Below are 12,344 nucleotides of genomic sequence, written 5' to 3'. Positions count from 1 at the left end.
TTGTCGGGAGGCTTTGGCGTCGGGACGCGTTCCTTGCGCTGCGTTGCAGGCAGGAACAGCCCGACATCCATGTCGTCGTCGGATGTCCGAGGGGTGCCCGACGGACCGGGCCCCCCGGACTTGGCCCCCCCTCGGGAGCCCTTCGTTTGAGCCGCCACCGCTGAGGGCGTCCATGGCGCCAGAGGTGGCACGGGCGGTGCGGTGGCGGTGGGAACCGGTGCGGGGCCCGTGGTGTCCATCACCTCGGTACCCTCCAACGCACTGGAGGACGGGGAGACAGAGGCGGGAGCGGCACCGGTCCCGACGGAAGAGGTTGCCACCACAACCGCTGCTGCCTCATCAAGCGGCGTGGTGGCGGGTTGGGCTGCCAAAGGCAACCCAGAGGGGGGCGGCGGAGGGACCAGGTCAGACTCGCTGAACTGGGTCCCTGTGGAAACCAGACGCCGCTCCGCCCCCCGGCGAGCCGCGTCGGCGTACCTCCCCAGAGGGAAAGAGGCGAACCTCTTTCGCGCCTCTGGGAAGGTGATGTTCTCCGTGACCTTGATGTTAATTATCTTTTTTTCAATTTGAAATTTTTCGCACTTGCGGGAGTACGCTGCATGCGGACCGCCGCAGTTCACACAAGTGAGGGTTTCGGATGGACAGTTGTCAGTCGGATGATCGTGCGCCGCGCATTTCGCACACGTCGTTCGGCCACGGCAAGAGGTTGTACCGTGCCCGAACCGCTGCCACTTAAAAAAGCGCCACGGATTAGGGATGTACGGACGGATGGAGCAACGGATAAAACCTGCATTGATGTGTTGTGGAAGAACTGCGCGGTCGAAAGTCAAGATAATGTGTTTGGTGGGAATCTCCTTGTCGTCTCTGCGGATAGTGATGCGTCTCACGGCAGTGACGCCCTGATCCTTCAAGCCGGCAAGGAGATCCACATCCGTTTCGTTCAGGAGGTCTGTCTCGGATATCACACCCTGCGAGCTGTTGAGGCTCCGATGGGGTGTGACCCGGATGTCTAGATCAGCCAGTCTAGTCTGAGCTAGAAGCTTCGTGGACTGCTGCTTGTCATTTATTTCGATGAGGAGTTCACCGGACCTTTGTTTTTTGCACTTATATGACTTTCCTACTATGGCTTCAAGATACTTGGCGATCAAGAAGACTGACTGAGATGCTAGAGGGTGGGTTGGGTTGAGCGATTCCATCACAAGAAATCGAGAAAAATTATCCGGTTCACGAAATGTTAAAGATGGCAATTGGGGAAAAGATACTTCGGTGCGGCCAATTTTCAGGGACCGATCACGTTTGGGGGGGGGGGGAGGGGGGTTTGAAAATGCGATATAGCATAGTATAAAAGCAGGGAGACTGGGGTACTTTCTTCTTTGACCTTACCCTGGTCAAAGAAGAAGAACCCTGCTGGAGAACGTACTCGTAAATGTCGCATTTCACGCGGAAGTTCAGCTTTACCTGAAGCTCTGCCTGGACACGTTCGTGCTAACTTTGTGTTCCGGAGCGTGACGCGCCTTGTTCACCGTGCTTTGGATCGCAAAAAAATTCCTTACTGGGCTGTTCGGAACAAATCCGGGACATATAGCTGTCTTTACAGGGACGGCGCGGGACTCGGGACGTTGTATGAAAAGTCGGGACAGCCCCACATAATCCGGGACGGTTTGAATATACGTAACTTGGCTCGTCATCTATGCCTTGCTAAATCACTGGTCGTAACCGGTCTGTAACAATACAGCACCGTTGTCGCACTCCTATGATGCGAAGGAAAGTTGGAGGAATAACTCCCAGCAAAATTCGAAAACCAATCGTCAAAGCAAACCTGGCAGTGAAAGCAATTGTCAAAGCAAACCTGGCAGTGGGCATATCACGAACCCGATGGTCCGCTCGGTGCACGAGAACGTATACGGCCGCGCGTCCGAGCGCCACTTCCGTGCCGCGTGGCGATAGAACGACCGAGGTCAGATTCGGCTTGCGGCTCTAAAGGATGGTTGCGCTTACGCATGACATCAGATACCTCTTGCCTCGATATGGGCGGCAGCGGAAATATTTCACGAACCTGAGGCTGAGAACTTGACGCCTAGTTTTTACACACGGTGAGCGCAATGCCGGCGACCCAGGTGTCCATTGACATATAGGAAAGCAGTCTGGTACGGCCCCTTCGGCTGGCACGGCTGCCTGTACTGTAGATAATACGTGTCCATGCGCACGGTCCAGGCACCTCTTCTCCTTCTCGGCTTTCGCATTCTACTCTTATGCGCAAAAGAAGAGGTCGAGGCAGAATACGAATCAAAGGGGCGCCGAAGCACCTGTCTCATGCGCATCTGCAGCCGACGTATACCGACATGGCCGTGCGCACCCGGTCCCGATAGGCTGCCGCCCTCTGCATGGTTATTCTGTCTTTGACCTTCCAGGAAGCACGTTCTGCGGAAGAGCGGGTCCATTGGACAGCTTATAGGAAGATAAACGCAGTAGCGGCCTGCGGCTTCTCGCACTAGCTTCTGCGCCCTAAACCCTTGGCACCAAGAACAGCCAAATCCTAGCGATGGAATGCTTACAGAAGGAACGCCGTTCCCTCTTCCGTTCCTTCGTAAACGTAACGAGTTACCGTTGCAGTTCCACGTGCACTCTCAATGGAACGGTGGCGTTCCTCCGTTCCTCCAAAAAGGAACCAGTTCCAGGAACGCCATGCCTCGGAACGCCGTTTCGTACAACACTGGGAAATAGAAAGCAACCAAGTTGCTAACGACGCAAAGTGCAAAGTTCATAATGCTGCTATATATCAAGCCTGCACAAACATTTTCACGAGAACGAGAAATAGAAGTGGCTCAATACATTTTCAACCGCCAGTTTTCGACGTCTTAAAGTACGGAAACGTGAAAATGCAGCTAATAGAAGGGTTTGCAGTATAGGCCGGTTAATAACGGTATATAAGACACGAAGTAGCACTAGAAAGGTGGCTGATTTGTTAAAGTGGAAAGCCGGGTTTATTGGAAAGAGAACCAAAGATAACATAGGATAGTGTACTCGGAAAGAGAACAGAGGAACAGCCATTGGCTGCCCTTGTTCTTCTCATGCGTGCAGCGTCTCTTCCCACTGGTTTTCTGTATTTGAGTATTGCAGCCGCGCTTGAGCTCTTATAAATAAGGACTAGAGCTTCGTCACTGCCCATAGGGGCGTTGTGCCCATTTTTGAGCCTCCTTTTGGTCCTCTCGTCCGCACTGCCCGTTTTCTACGCCAAAGTGCTCCTCTCTGTTCAAGTAAAACAAATGGCTTGTATACTTACTTTTATTATGGCACAATATGTCGGGACGTTGTACTTTTTTTTTTCGGTGTACCCAAACAGCTTCTGATTCCCAGGGTTAAACAAAAGCGCGTAGGATTAGATTTACACAGGGTGGCGTAGTGATCCCATGCAACTTTATGGTAGGTAATTGCTTTATGGCAGCGTATCCCCAGAGGAATTCTGAAGAGAATCGCGCTCAGGAAACAGAGGAAAGCAAGCTAACGAACAACAGCAGTGACACACGGTTTCTTAGCAATTGGTCAGACGGCATTTACCCCATTTCAAAAATGGTGAGTTTCAACAATCTCACGGGTACGCCTAACCAAACTTTTGATTCCGAGTAGTACTTTGTCGTCACCTTAGCTTTGTTAACAAAAAAACTCGGATAAGAGCGCTAAATATCAGCGCAAAGTAGAAAATCAAAGTGTTCAGATTAAAACGACTATTCTAGTAGGTTTTAGATAATTTGGGGCGAGTCCACAACGGAAGCATCTGAATTCCCTCAACCCAATCCAGCAGCAGGAACCTTCACAGTTCCCGAATTCCTAAATATCGGAGACGAGCTTCTTTAGGGTGTAGAGATAATCACTCCAGGTAAACTGACAGTAGTTAAATGAACACGCGGAATGCCGGCGCTGTGTTTAAAAGTGCATAACAAAGTCAATGACGACGACGATGCCAGAACACTGCTTTTTATTTAGGAACGACGCACGTGCTTCTTGAACCAATAAATCAGCAAAAGTGACTGTATACAGCGGGTGGAGGAGAAGGAATTAAATGCTATCACGCACCGGTGCGACCTGATATAGACGTTGGGGAGCAAAGGCGATGCGCTGTGAAACTACGGCAAAGCGTTCGGCTTCTTCGCACGACGTCTGACCTTACGCAAAGACCAACGCACAGGCACGCATGGCAGGGAGATCGGTGTGGACAAAAGGGGGGGGGGGGGGGGATTGGATGAATATTGGTTTTCGGGAAACATGCGCCGCTTTAGTCGTCAGAGAAAGTGGAATTAGAAGAGATGTAGCAAAAAAAAAAAAAAAAAACATGGGAGGAAGAAGCTCGGAAAACATGAAAAGTGTAAGTGGAGGCGGTTACCGGTTACAACAGAAAGAAAAAAGGAGGGAGAGGGGGGTTAAGGCCTATCGGGACAGGAAGGAGGAAGCAGCAGCGAGATGGCACAGCACCAGCTCCACACCAAAGCGCACTCTTTGAACACTGGTGTAGCACTGGACGACAACACCAGTGCGCTAAAACTGGATCCACCGTAAATATATAGTAGGTATAGAGATATAACGGAACTCGACAGTTCAACTACGTCGAGTTGGCTAACGCGAAGGCTGCTTGAGAAGCTGATATTGTCGCTGGAAGACCGTGCAGGCAGACACGTTGTTCAACGTGTAGGTAAGTCCACCAGGTCGCAGCGTCACGTTGCTGTAAGAGTTGGGGCCACCCATACCGCCCGAGTGACAAAGAACACGCTTGTAGCAATTTTTTTTTCTCTCAACCAGATACCAGGGAAGTTACAAAAGGGCCCAAGAGCCGGGCCAGCTGCAGGAAATTCTTGGAGGTGTTTTCGGGTATGAAATATAAAAATAGATAAATAACGAAATAAATAACGGTCCTCTTGGGTCAGCGAGAATGCCTCCAAACAGTGAATTGCCTTCGCTGAACCTACCTAAGTAGAATAACGAATCCAAAGAAAAAAGTAATGATCCTAACAACAAAGTTCCCACTTTCAAGTGGATGTTACGCGTACTAACAGTAGGTGAAAAAAAAAAAAAGACAAGCAAAAAACTAACAGCTACCATCACGACAGCCCATTAAGGGCAGGACACTTAGCACAACATACCAGCCTAGCTGTCAACGCTAGCCAGTTACTGGAACGGCTCCTCCTACGGAGTTGATCCGGCTCATCCGCTAATGGATGCTGTGAAACCGAGAAAGAAATAAGGCATATACTGTAATTTAGAAAAAAAAAACTAGGAAGAAAAACAAAGGGAAAACTCCGAAGCTTAAAAAACAGAGCTATGCGTCGGGCTTCCTCTCATAATTCAGCAACCGTTGCGCACAGCCCTATCTTTCAAGCCTTAAACGAAATTCACGCAGCAGATCCCCATTTTTTGGCCCGATACCGCATCACAGACTCTGTTACATGGGATGAATCGGCTGGCACGCCCGCGTATCAGCCGGCTTTGGACGTCCTTTCTGGCCTTGATTTGCGCAACCGCAAGCCATCAGCGTAAGAAGACTGACGTCAGCGCCAAGCTGGCTTCAGTATTTCTCTTCTCGCGGCCCGGCTAAGCGTCTTCCACGACTTCGGAGTCGGAGAAAAACGCCTTGGCTGCCGTCCACTTGTTCTTCGGGAAGCGGGACTCCAGGGACCACCAATCATCGCTGTCGGCTGAAATTAAAAAAAGAGAAAGAGGCGGAAGCATTCAATCATGGAGAAATAATCAACCAGCGTATTTACGGCACCGAACACACGTAACTTAAGGGTCAAGTTGTCAGGAAATGAAAAAGCGAAGGCGCTTAGTGCGCTTCCCAGAAAGGAACTAACTAAGCACAACGCAGTTTAACAGGAACAGCAGCAGCAACGAGACAAAACTAAGTTGTCTTTCAGTGCCAGCTTTCGACCTAACGGGTGCAGCTCTCCGTGGCGGCCTGCTTCGGTAACTATGAACATATCGACACGGGGGCTAACAGAGATTCTGAGAAATTTTTAGAGGGTAAAATACCTGGCCTGCGCACGTCGAGGAACGAATTTAGTCTCGACGATGATGCTGGCAAGCTAGCTCCTAATAACTGGTGTATCCAGTACCGCCGTTGTGGCACTTCTTTATCTCTATGGCGCTGGTGGTGTACCACGTGTGAAAGCAACCAAACCGAACGAAGCCACCAAAGGCGCAAAACATTCTATTAGCGCTAGGCACGATTCTGGACTCTACACCATAAATTATACGACAAGAACGCAGGAAAACAAGCCGATTTTAGGCTTCGCAGCTACGGATCCGGCCAGTCCACCTTATGGCGCCTCCACCCAGAACCGAGTGATCGTGTCCGGAGGAGAAACGGCCGTCCAGGGGGAAGGCCACCACCACCACCACCACCATCTGCTTCCGCGCGGCAAAAGAACGCCCTCTCCATCGCGGACGGCCGGGAAAAACAGCCGAGTGCCGCGCGCGGAGGCAGATAACTCACGGGGGCACGCGGCGCGCACACGCCAGCGCGCAGCGTCCGGCCGCAAGATCAGGGGAGGAGGAGGAGGGAGCGGGGATAAAGCGCGGCGACCAGGAGGAGGACGACTAGGACAACGCGGCACAGCGGGCAAAAGCGGGACCCGAGGAGAGCGCGGCGGCGCCTAATGGCAGCGGCCGGATGAAAGGCGGCGTTAAAAAACCGGAGGTAGCGGCGGCGCTAAGCCGGAGGGCGCCGCGGAGCAGCAGAGTGTGCGTGTTCTTGGGGCCCGCGTGCAAGCAGGCGGGCGCGCCCTAATTAGATTCATAACTCCGCTGGGACGCGTGCGGAGGCGGAAAGCCAAAGTGCATTAGGCGGCTGCCGCATGCTGCACTCTCGCCCCCAGCCTCTCCCCACGCTTAGCAGGGGAAAGGGGAGAGACAAGGGAGAGCTGCCCGCCGCCTTCAATCCGTCACTGGCAACGCGGCGGCGACCCATCACAGACCCCGCAACACGCTAAGGGGAGTAGCCGGCGCATTCCCACGACACACATGCCAGTTAAATGGGCCCGCTCTTCGATGACGCGGCCGGAATGCTCGGAACGAGGACGGGACGCAAAAGGGAAGGCCTGTATCCCGGACAGGGTCATCGGGAGAGCACTTGCATTTTTTTTTTCAACCACGTCAAGAGTTGTTAAGTTCAGTTGTCGATGCTGCTGCGACACGTAAACGGGTCGCAGGAACTATGCGAGGCAGCAACAGTGACGGCATCCACAGGTCACCAACACACCACTTTTTTGACGCGCCAGAAACACGGCGGTACTGCGGATACTGACAGCAAGGCAATGCGTTTCGCGGTGCCGTAGATGGAAGCAATGCTGGAGCTGGGTTAAAGGGACACTGAAGTGATATGTAAACATTGCGGGATTACTTGCGCAAATTGTAGTCCGGAGTCCCCAGGCCATGTTTCGACCACTCTAGGCGCGTTTACGCGATTTTATTTAGTAGAAAAACTAATTCGAAAACGCTGTCCTCCTCTCTTTACGCTCGCCCATTTTCTGTGGCGTTTTCGTGTGACGTCAGGAGGGGATGAGCTGGCAATTGGCTGCGCCACGGCTGCGCTACTGCACGGCTCCCCGGCCGACAGAGCCAGTCGGCCCAGCGTTTCGTCCGCCGGCCGCCGGCGGGTCGTCGCAATCAAGGAGGGTAAAAAAAATTGCTTGGTCGCAATTCGTTCGCTTAGTTGAAACGAAGCCAGGACACGTTTGTGAATGGAAGAATGTGCCTTTCTTTACTTGGTTTGTTTGTACACTGTATCTAGCTCCAAGTCAAGGTCGCTTCACACAAGCGCTGCACATGCGACGCTTCGCTGACTGGTACGCCAGTAGGAAAATATAAGGACTCTTGAAGGCGGGACAAGAGTCAGCGAAGTCAATATAGGTACTAAGCAAATAAAATCAACTGATATTTTTACCGTACAGCGTAAAACTAGGGCGCGGGAAGCACGTTTTTGCGCTGGGCGAACAAGCACAGCGGTCAGCAGCACGACTACGCATCTGCGAACGCTTTTCCGTCTACGAAATGCAATTGCTAGACGTGAGCTACTGTGGAAACTCGGGCGACGCTTACTGCACGATCGCAGTACAACAAATAGTCACCTAAGCGGCTTGAAATGCCAAAACTAAATAAAAGTGTAAACCGGTTGTACAATATATACCCTATATTAGCAAAGCATTTGCGTCCTGCTCCGTGGCCTAGCGGTCTGAGGCGCTAGGTATACACGGCGAATGTTTTGCGAGTGACTAGTTCGAATCCCCGCGGGTACGTGCTTTTTTTTTTTTTTTAAGTTAGCTTTTTTGTTTTCCGCCGATGTTTTCTATATTGAGTTCACCTTTTTTGGGGCCGCAACGTTCATGGCTACACGAACTAGTTCACAAAACGCGCGCAGGCTGGCACTGGCGCGCTAGCGAGTTCTCGTTGGCGTGCTGTTGCCATAAGCACCGACTGCTTGCAGGCAGTGGGCACAGGCCAGAATGAACAGACCCTTGGCCTGGTGCGAACACGCTTTTTACGATACAGGCATGAGGGAGGCAAGCTCCAAATATGGGGGAAAAGCGCATGACATTTGGGCGTCTGCGGGTACGCGGAGGGCGTTCATGCACTGCGTAGGTCTCGGCTAGTGAATGCTACGACTACAAGCCGTCCTGGGAGGCTTATCTTGTGCATTTTACAGCCGACAACATGGCAGAAGCACGGTACGATGATTACTGAGATATTGAGAATGCCCATCCAACAAAGCCATTGGTTATGTTTTACAGAACCGAAACCGAAACCGAAACTTGTGTGATTGCTAACCTTGAGGATCGTCCAATCACGGCGCCCCTCCTCTCAACGTCACAGCCTTAGTTGGTGCGGCCGCCGCAAACCGCGCATGGTAGTTTTTCTTCTTTCGCGCTTTGTAAAATAATTACCGATTTGTCAACCGTATAAACGATGAAAAGTGTGCTAATTTGAGCCAGTCTACGCAGTGCAAGCAAAAACGGGAGCTTGACAAATTCACTTCAGTGTCCCTTTAACGCGCACGCGACGACAGAGAAAGTTTTTTTATCGTAGCCGATGCAGTCCTCTAGCTCATATTTTTTCCCCTTTCACCAAGTCTGAATGCAAAAAGCAAAAAGTGAAGAGCAAATGAAAATAGACGCAGGGAGACAACGTAGCTAAACGACACGATTGGGGCATGCAAGTGCGGAACAAAAAGAAAGCTTTACGCTCCAATAAATAGAGCTTCAAAACAGACTTCCAGAACTTGCGGTCACAACCACAAGCAGAGGTGGAAGCGGATTTAAGCCTTTCGGAGCAGTCCTGGGAGAAGAAACAATGCTGTTTTGGAGCAGCTTTGGAGCCGTAAGAAGGTAGTTCTGGAGCAGCTTTGGAGCACCGAAAGGCGAATTTCGGAGCAGTGGAGGTCTGTTTGGGAGCACATTTTGCCCTTTTTCATTTATGGCGCGCGCGCGCACGCACGCACACACACAACAAATTCGAATTAATTTTACTCAACATTCGATCAATACTGAGCAGACCACTTTTTCGACAAATTAGAACATACGTTCCCAGAATTAGAGCACCACAGCTGACAGCTAGAGCAATTACCAAGAAAAAACTAGAAAAAAGCGATGCTCACTTCAGACAGGTGAAAAATAACATGATGATAGCCATAAGAAACAACAAAGAGAAGACCAGAGCTAGGCGGAATGGTCTGTCTTGGTCCTAAGATAGAAGGTTTATCTTCATTCTATACCTAACGAGACTATGGACAAAAAAAAAAAAAAAAGCCAAGAGAGGAAGAATTCGTATTATTCGTACTATTGACCATGTATTTATACATGCTTCTATGTGAGCAAAAATATACTGTGATCTGAGTCGTGTTTATGCAAATAACGAACGTACCAGTGTTTATGAACTTGTTTTTCCGAGCGTAAACAGCGGGCTTACCGGAGGGAAAACGGGAGGAGGGGCGGGGGACGCCCCCCCCCCCCCCCCCCCCCCCCTCTCAGAACAGAAGAAACAGGCGGCGTTGGGAACGACAAACCTAAGGAGCTGATTACTTGCAGATCACCTAACAGGATCTCCCCTGTCGCTAGAGCGAGGGTTTCGCCTGTTACCCCATCCTGTCTGAAACGGCACGGTGACATCTAACCATTGGAATGGCACGTGCACTCGCGATAATATGGCGAGGGTCCGACTGAACAACAAAACTATCTAACTTTTCGCTTTTCCCATTCAGCGGAAAGATTGCAATGACGGCTGGTGACGACGCATGCACCACGGCGCAGCGCGCGGTGCGGTGAAGCTGCATTTCGGGGCAAAGTTGGCGCTTTATCCGCCAAGGTCACCTCCCAAGGTCACCTCCAAGTCCCGTGAAACCGCGCCGCCACTTCCGGGAAATTCCGACGAGTGACTCCGGGCGTTAGTCCTTCAGGGAGTTCCCCGGAGCGCGCCACGTCGTGAATAACAGCTGAATGGAAGAGTCCCTACTGCTCCCGGCTACCGGCATTGAGCATCACCTTACAGTTGCCTCACATCTTGCGGCGCCGCTCTGGAGCAGTTTCGGCGCAATACTCCCTTTTGGAGAAGGATGGAGCAGGTAAATCTGATTGGCGCAGCGTGGCACAAATGACGCAGCACTTCCACCCCAGGTCACAAGGCGTGAGAACTTTGAACAATTACCTCTACACGTCTGCAATTCAGCCAGTCATGTTCTCAATCTTTTTCTTGCGTTGCTATCTTTGTTGTCTGTTTCGGGAGCATGTCGTCGGGATGTGATCTGCTTACCCTATTGTTGCCTTCAGCCCTCCTATCATAGTGCTGAACACGATAGAAACCCACTGGTTAGGCTTAGTTCACGGAGCCCAATCCGGACCCGATCATTGTTTGGTCGTCGGCGCCGTCACCATCCCACTTGCATCCGCTGCAGGAGGAGGGCCTCTCCCAGTGACTTCTAAGCGCTCCAATCGCGAGTTTTCAGAGACCATTTCCTTGCCTTCGAATTTCATGATCTCAACCCTCCGTCGAGACTATCCCTGTTACACTTTCCACCAGTCATTCCACCAGTCGGATGGCTCATCTGTAGTCCGCCATCCACATCGCAGGACCTGGTCAACACACATTCTCGCTTAATTCGCACTAGGATGCCTTCGGCCCGAGTTTGCATTCGAATCCACGATGCCGTGTTCTAGTCATTAAGTGCTACTAGCCCTATCACTCTTTCATGGCTCCTTGGGACGACCTAAGTTTCTTTTCAAAGTGCTTAGTAAAACGTGAAGTTGCTACCCCATACGTCCTCCGCGAATTGCGTAATGGGTGCGTTAGTCCGTTTAGTGGCAGAGGTACCCTATCCTGCTAAATATTAGACATCGCTTGAGAATTTAGCCCAGCCATGCCAATTAAACGTTTATTTCTTTCTTTTTTTGCTCGTAATTTGGCCCAGCACTAACAAGCAGGGCGATGGGGGCGCTCTTTCCTGAGTTTCATTTCCGACCTTGAAGGAGTGTTTTTCTGCCCATTTGTTTATCATTAATTTCGATTCCTTGCATTCCCGATATTTTCGCGTAATAAATAGTTGGACTGTGAGCCTAGTATCGACAGCACCGATAGATTTGCATCCCTAACACGTACCCGTTACTCTCGACAACCACTCAAGAATTGCTGATGAGAACAGAATTCGTTCTAACCGCGAGTCACTTCTAGCACCCACTGGCTCGCTTAACGAGCGCGAAAGATTAAGAGCCACTTAAAAACGAACAGAACAACTGCTACGCATGTGAAGCCGGAACGGAGGCTCGGGGTGCACCCTGAGCTTCATGCGAGGCAGCAGCGCACTGGTCATCGTGCAGCAGAACGGGGCCAGGTCGCGCAACGCGGCAGCCCCGGGGAGCCCAGCTACGGAGCGGAACCAACGCGGCCTCGGCGGCCTCTCAAGGCACTCTCCACGCTCCGGAAAGCACTCATGGAGGTGACGTCACCTTCCAGGGGGTCGCAGTGAAAAGCGGCCCATTAGCGGCGCTTTCGCCCCCTTCCCTCCACCGTCACCACCTTCGCACCTCACGCCGCCGCCTTAACCAAGGGGCAACGGTTACGCCACCGCCCCGGCGCAAACCGAACCCCACTCGTCCCGAACAGCCCAGTGCGCTAAGTAGCTGCTCTTTTCCTGGCGCAGGCCCCTTCCTCTCGGGGTGGTCTTCGAGTGCGCTGCGCCTGCACACGCGGCTCGGGCACGCGCGCATGCACGCTCGGCTGCCTAATCCGCGACAAGAGCGCCACGAGACGCCCTTCCCAGAGCCCGGCCCCGGCGAGGCCTCTCACGGCAGATTAGGCAAGGAGAATTC

At 51.8% G+C, this 12,344-nt stretch overlaps 1 protein-coding gene across 1 annotated transcript in view; it reads right to left on the bottom strand.

The window, feature by feature from the left end:
- Window positions 1-3,959: 3,959 nt before the first annotated feature.
- Ssp3 (SCAPER domain-containing protein short spindle 3) overlaps window positions 3,960-12,344 on the bottom strand; it is a 186,089-nt gene continuing 177,704 nt past the window's right edge. Inside the window, exon 28 of the mRNA XM_077700064.1 lies at window positions 3,960-5,687. Within this exon, the coding sequence (XP_077556190.1) occupies window positions 5,584-5,687 (104 nt within the window). The 3' untranslated portion in view covers window positions 3,960-5,583. The remainder of the gene's footprint in view (window positions 5,688-12,344) is intronic.

Source organism: Haemaphysalis longicornis, unplaced genomic scaffold (genome assembly GCF_048455015.1).
Source record: "Haemaphysalis longicornis isolate Haplotype H1 unplaced genomic scaffold, Haemaphysalis longicornis Haplotype H1 scaffold_2, whole genome shotgun sequence".
NCBI lineage: Eukaryota > Metazoa > Arthropoda > Arachnida > Ixodida > Ixodidae > Haemaphysalis > Haemaphysalis longicornis.
Note: the sequence above shows the minus strand (reverse complement) of the source record. Positions and strands in the feature narration are given on the sequence as shown.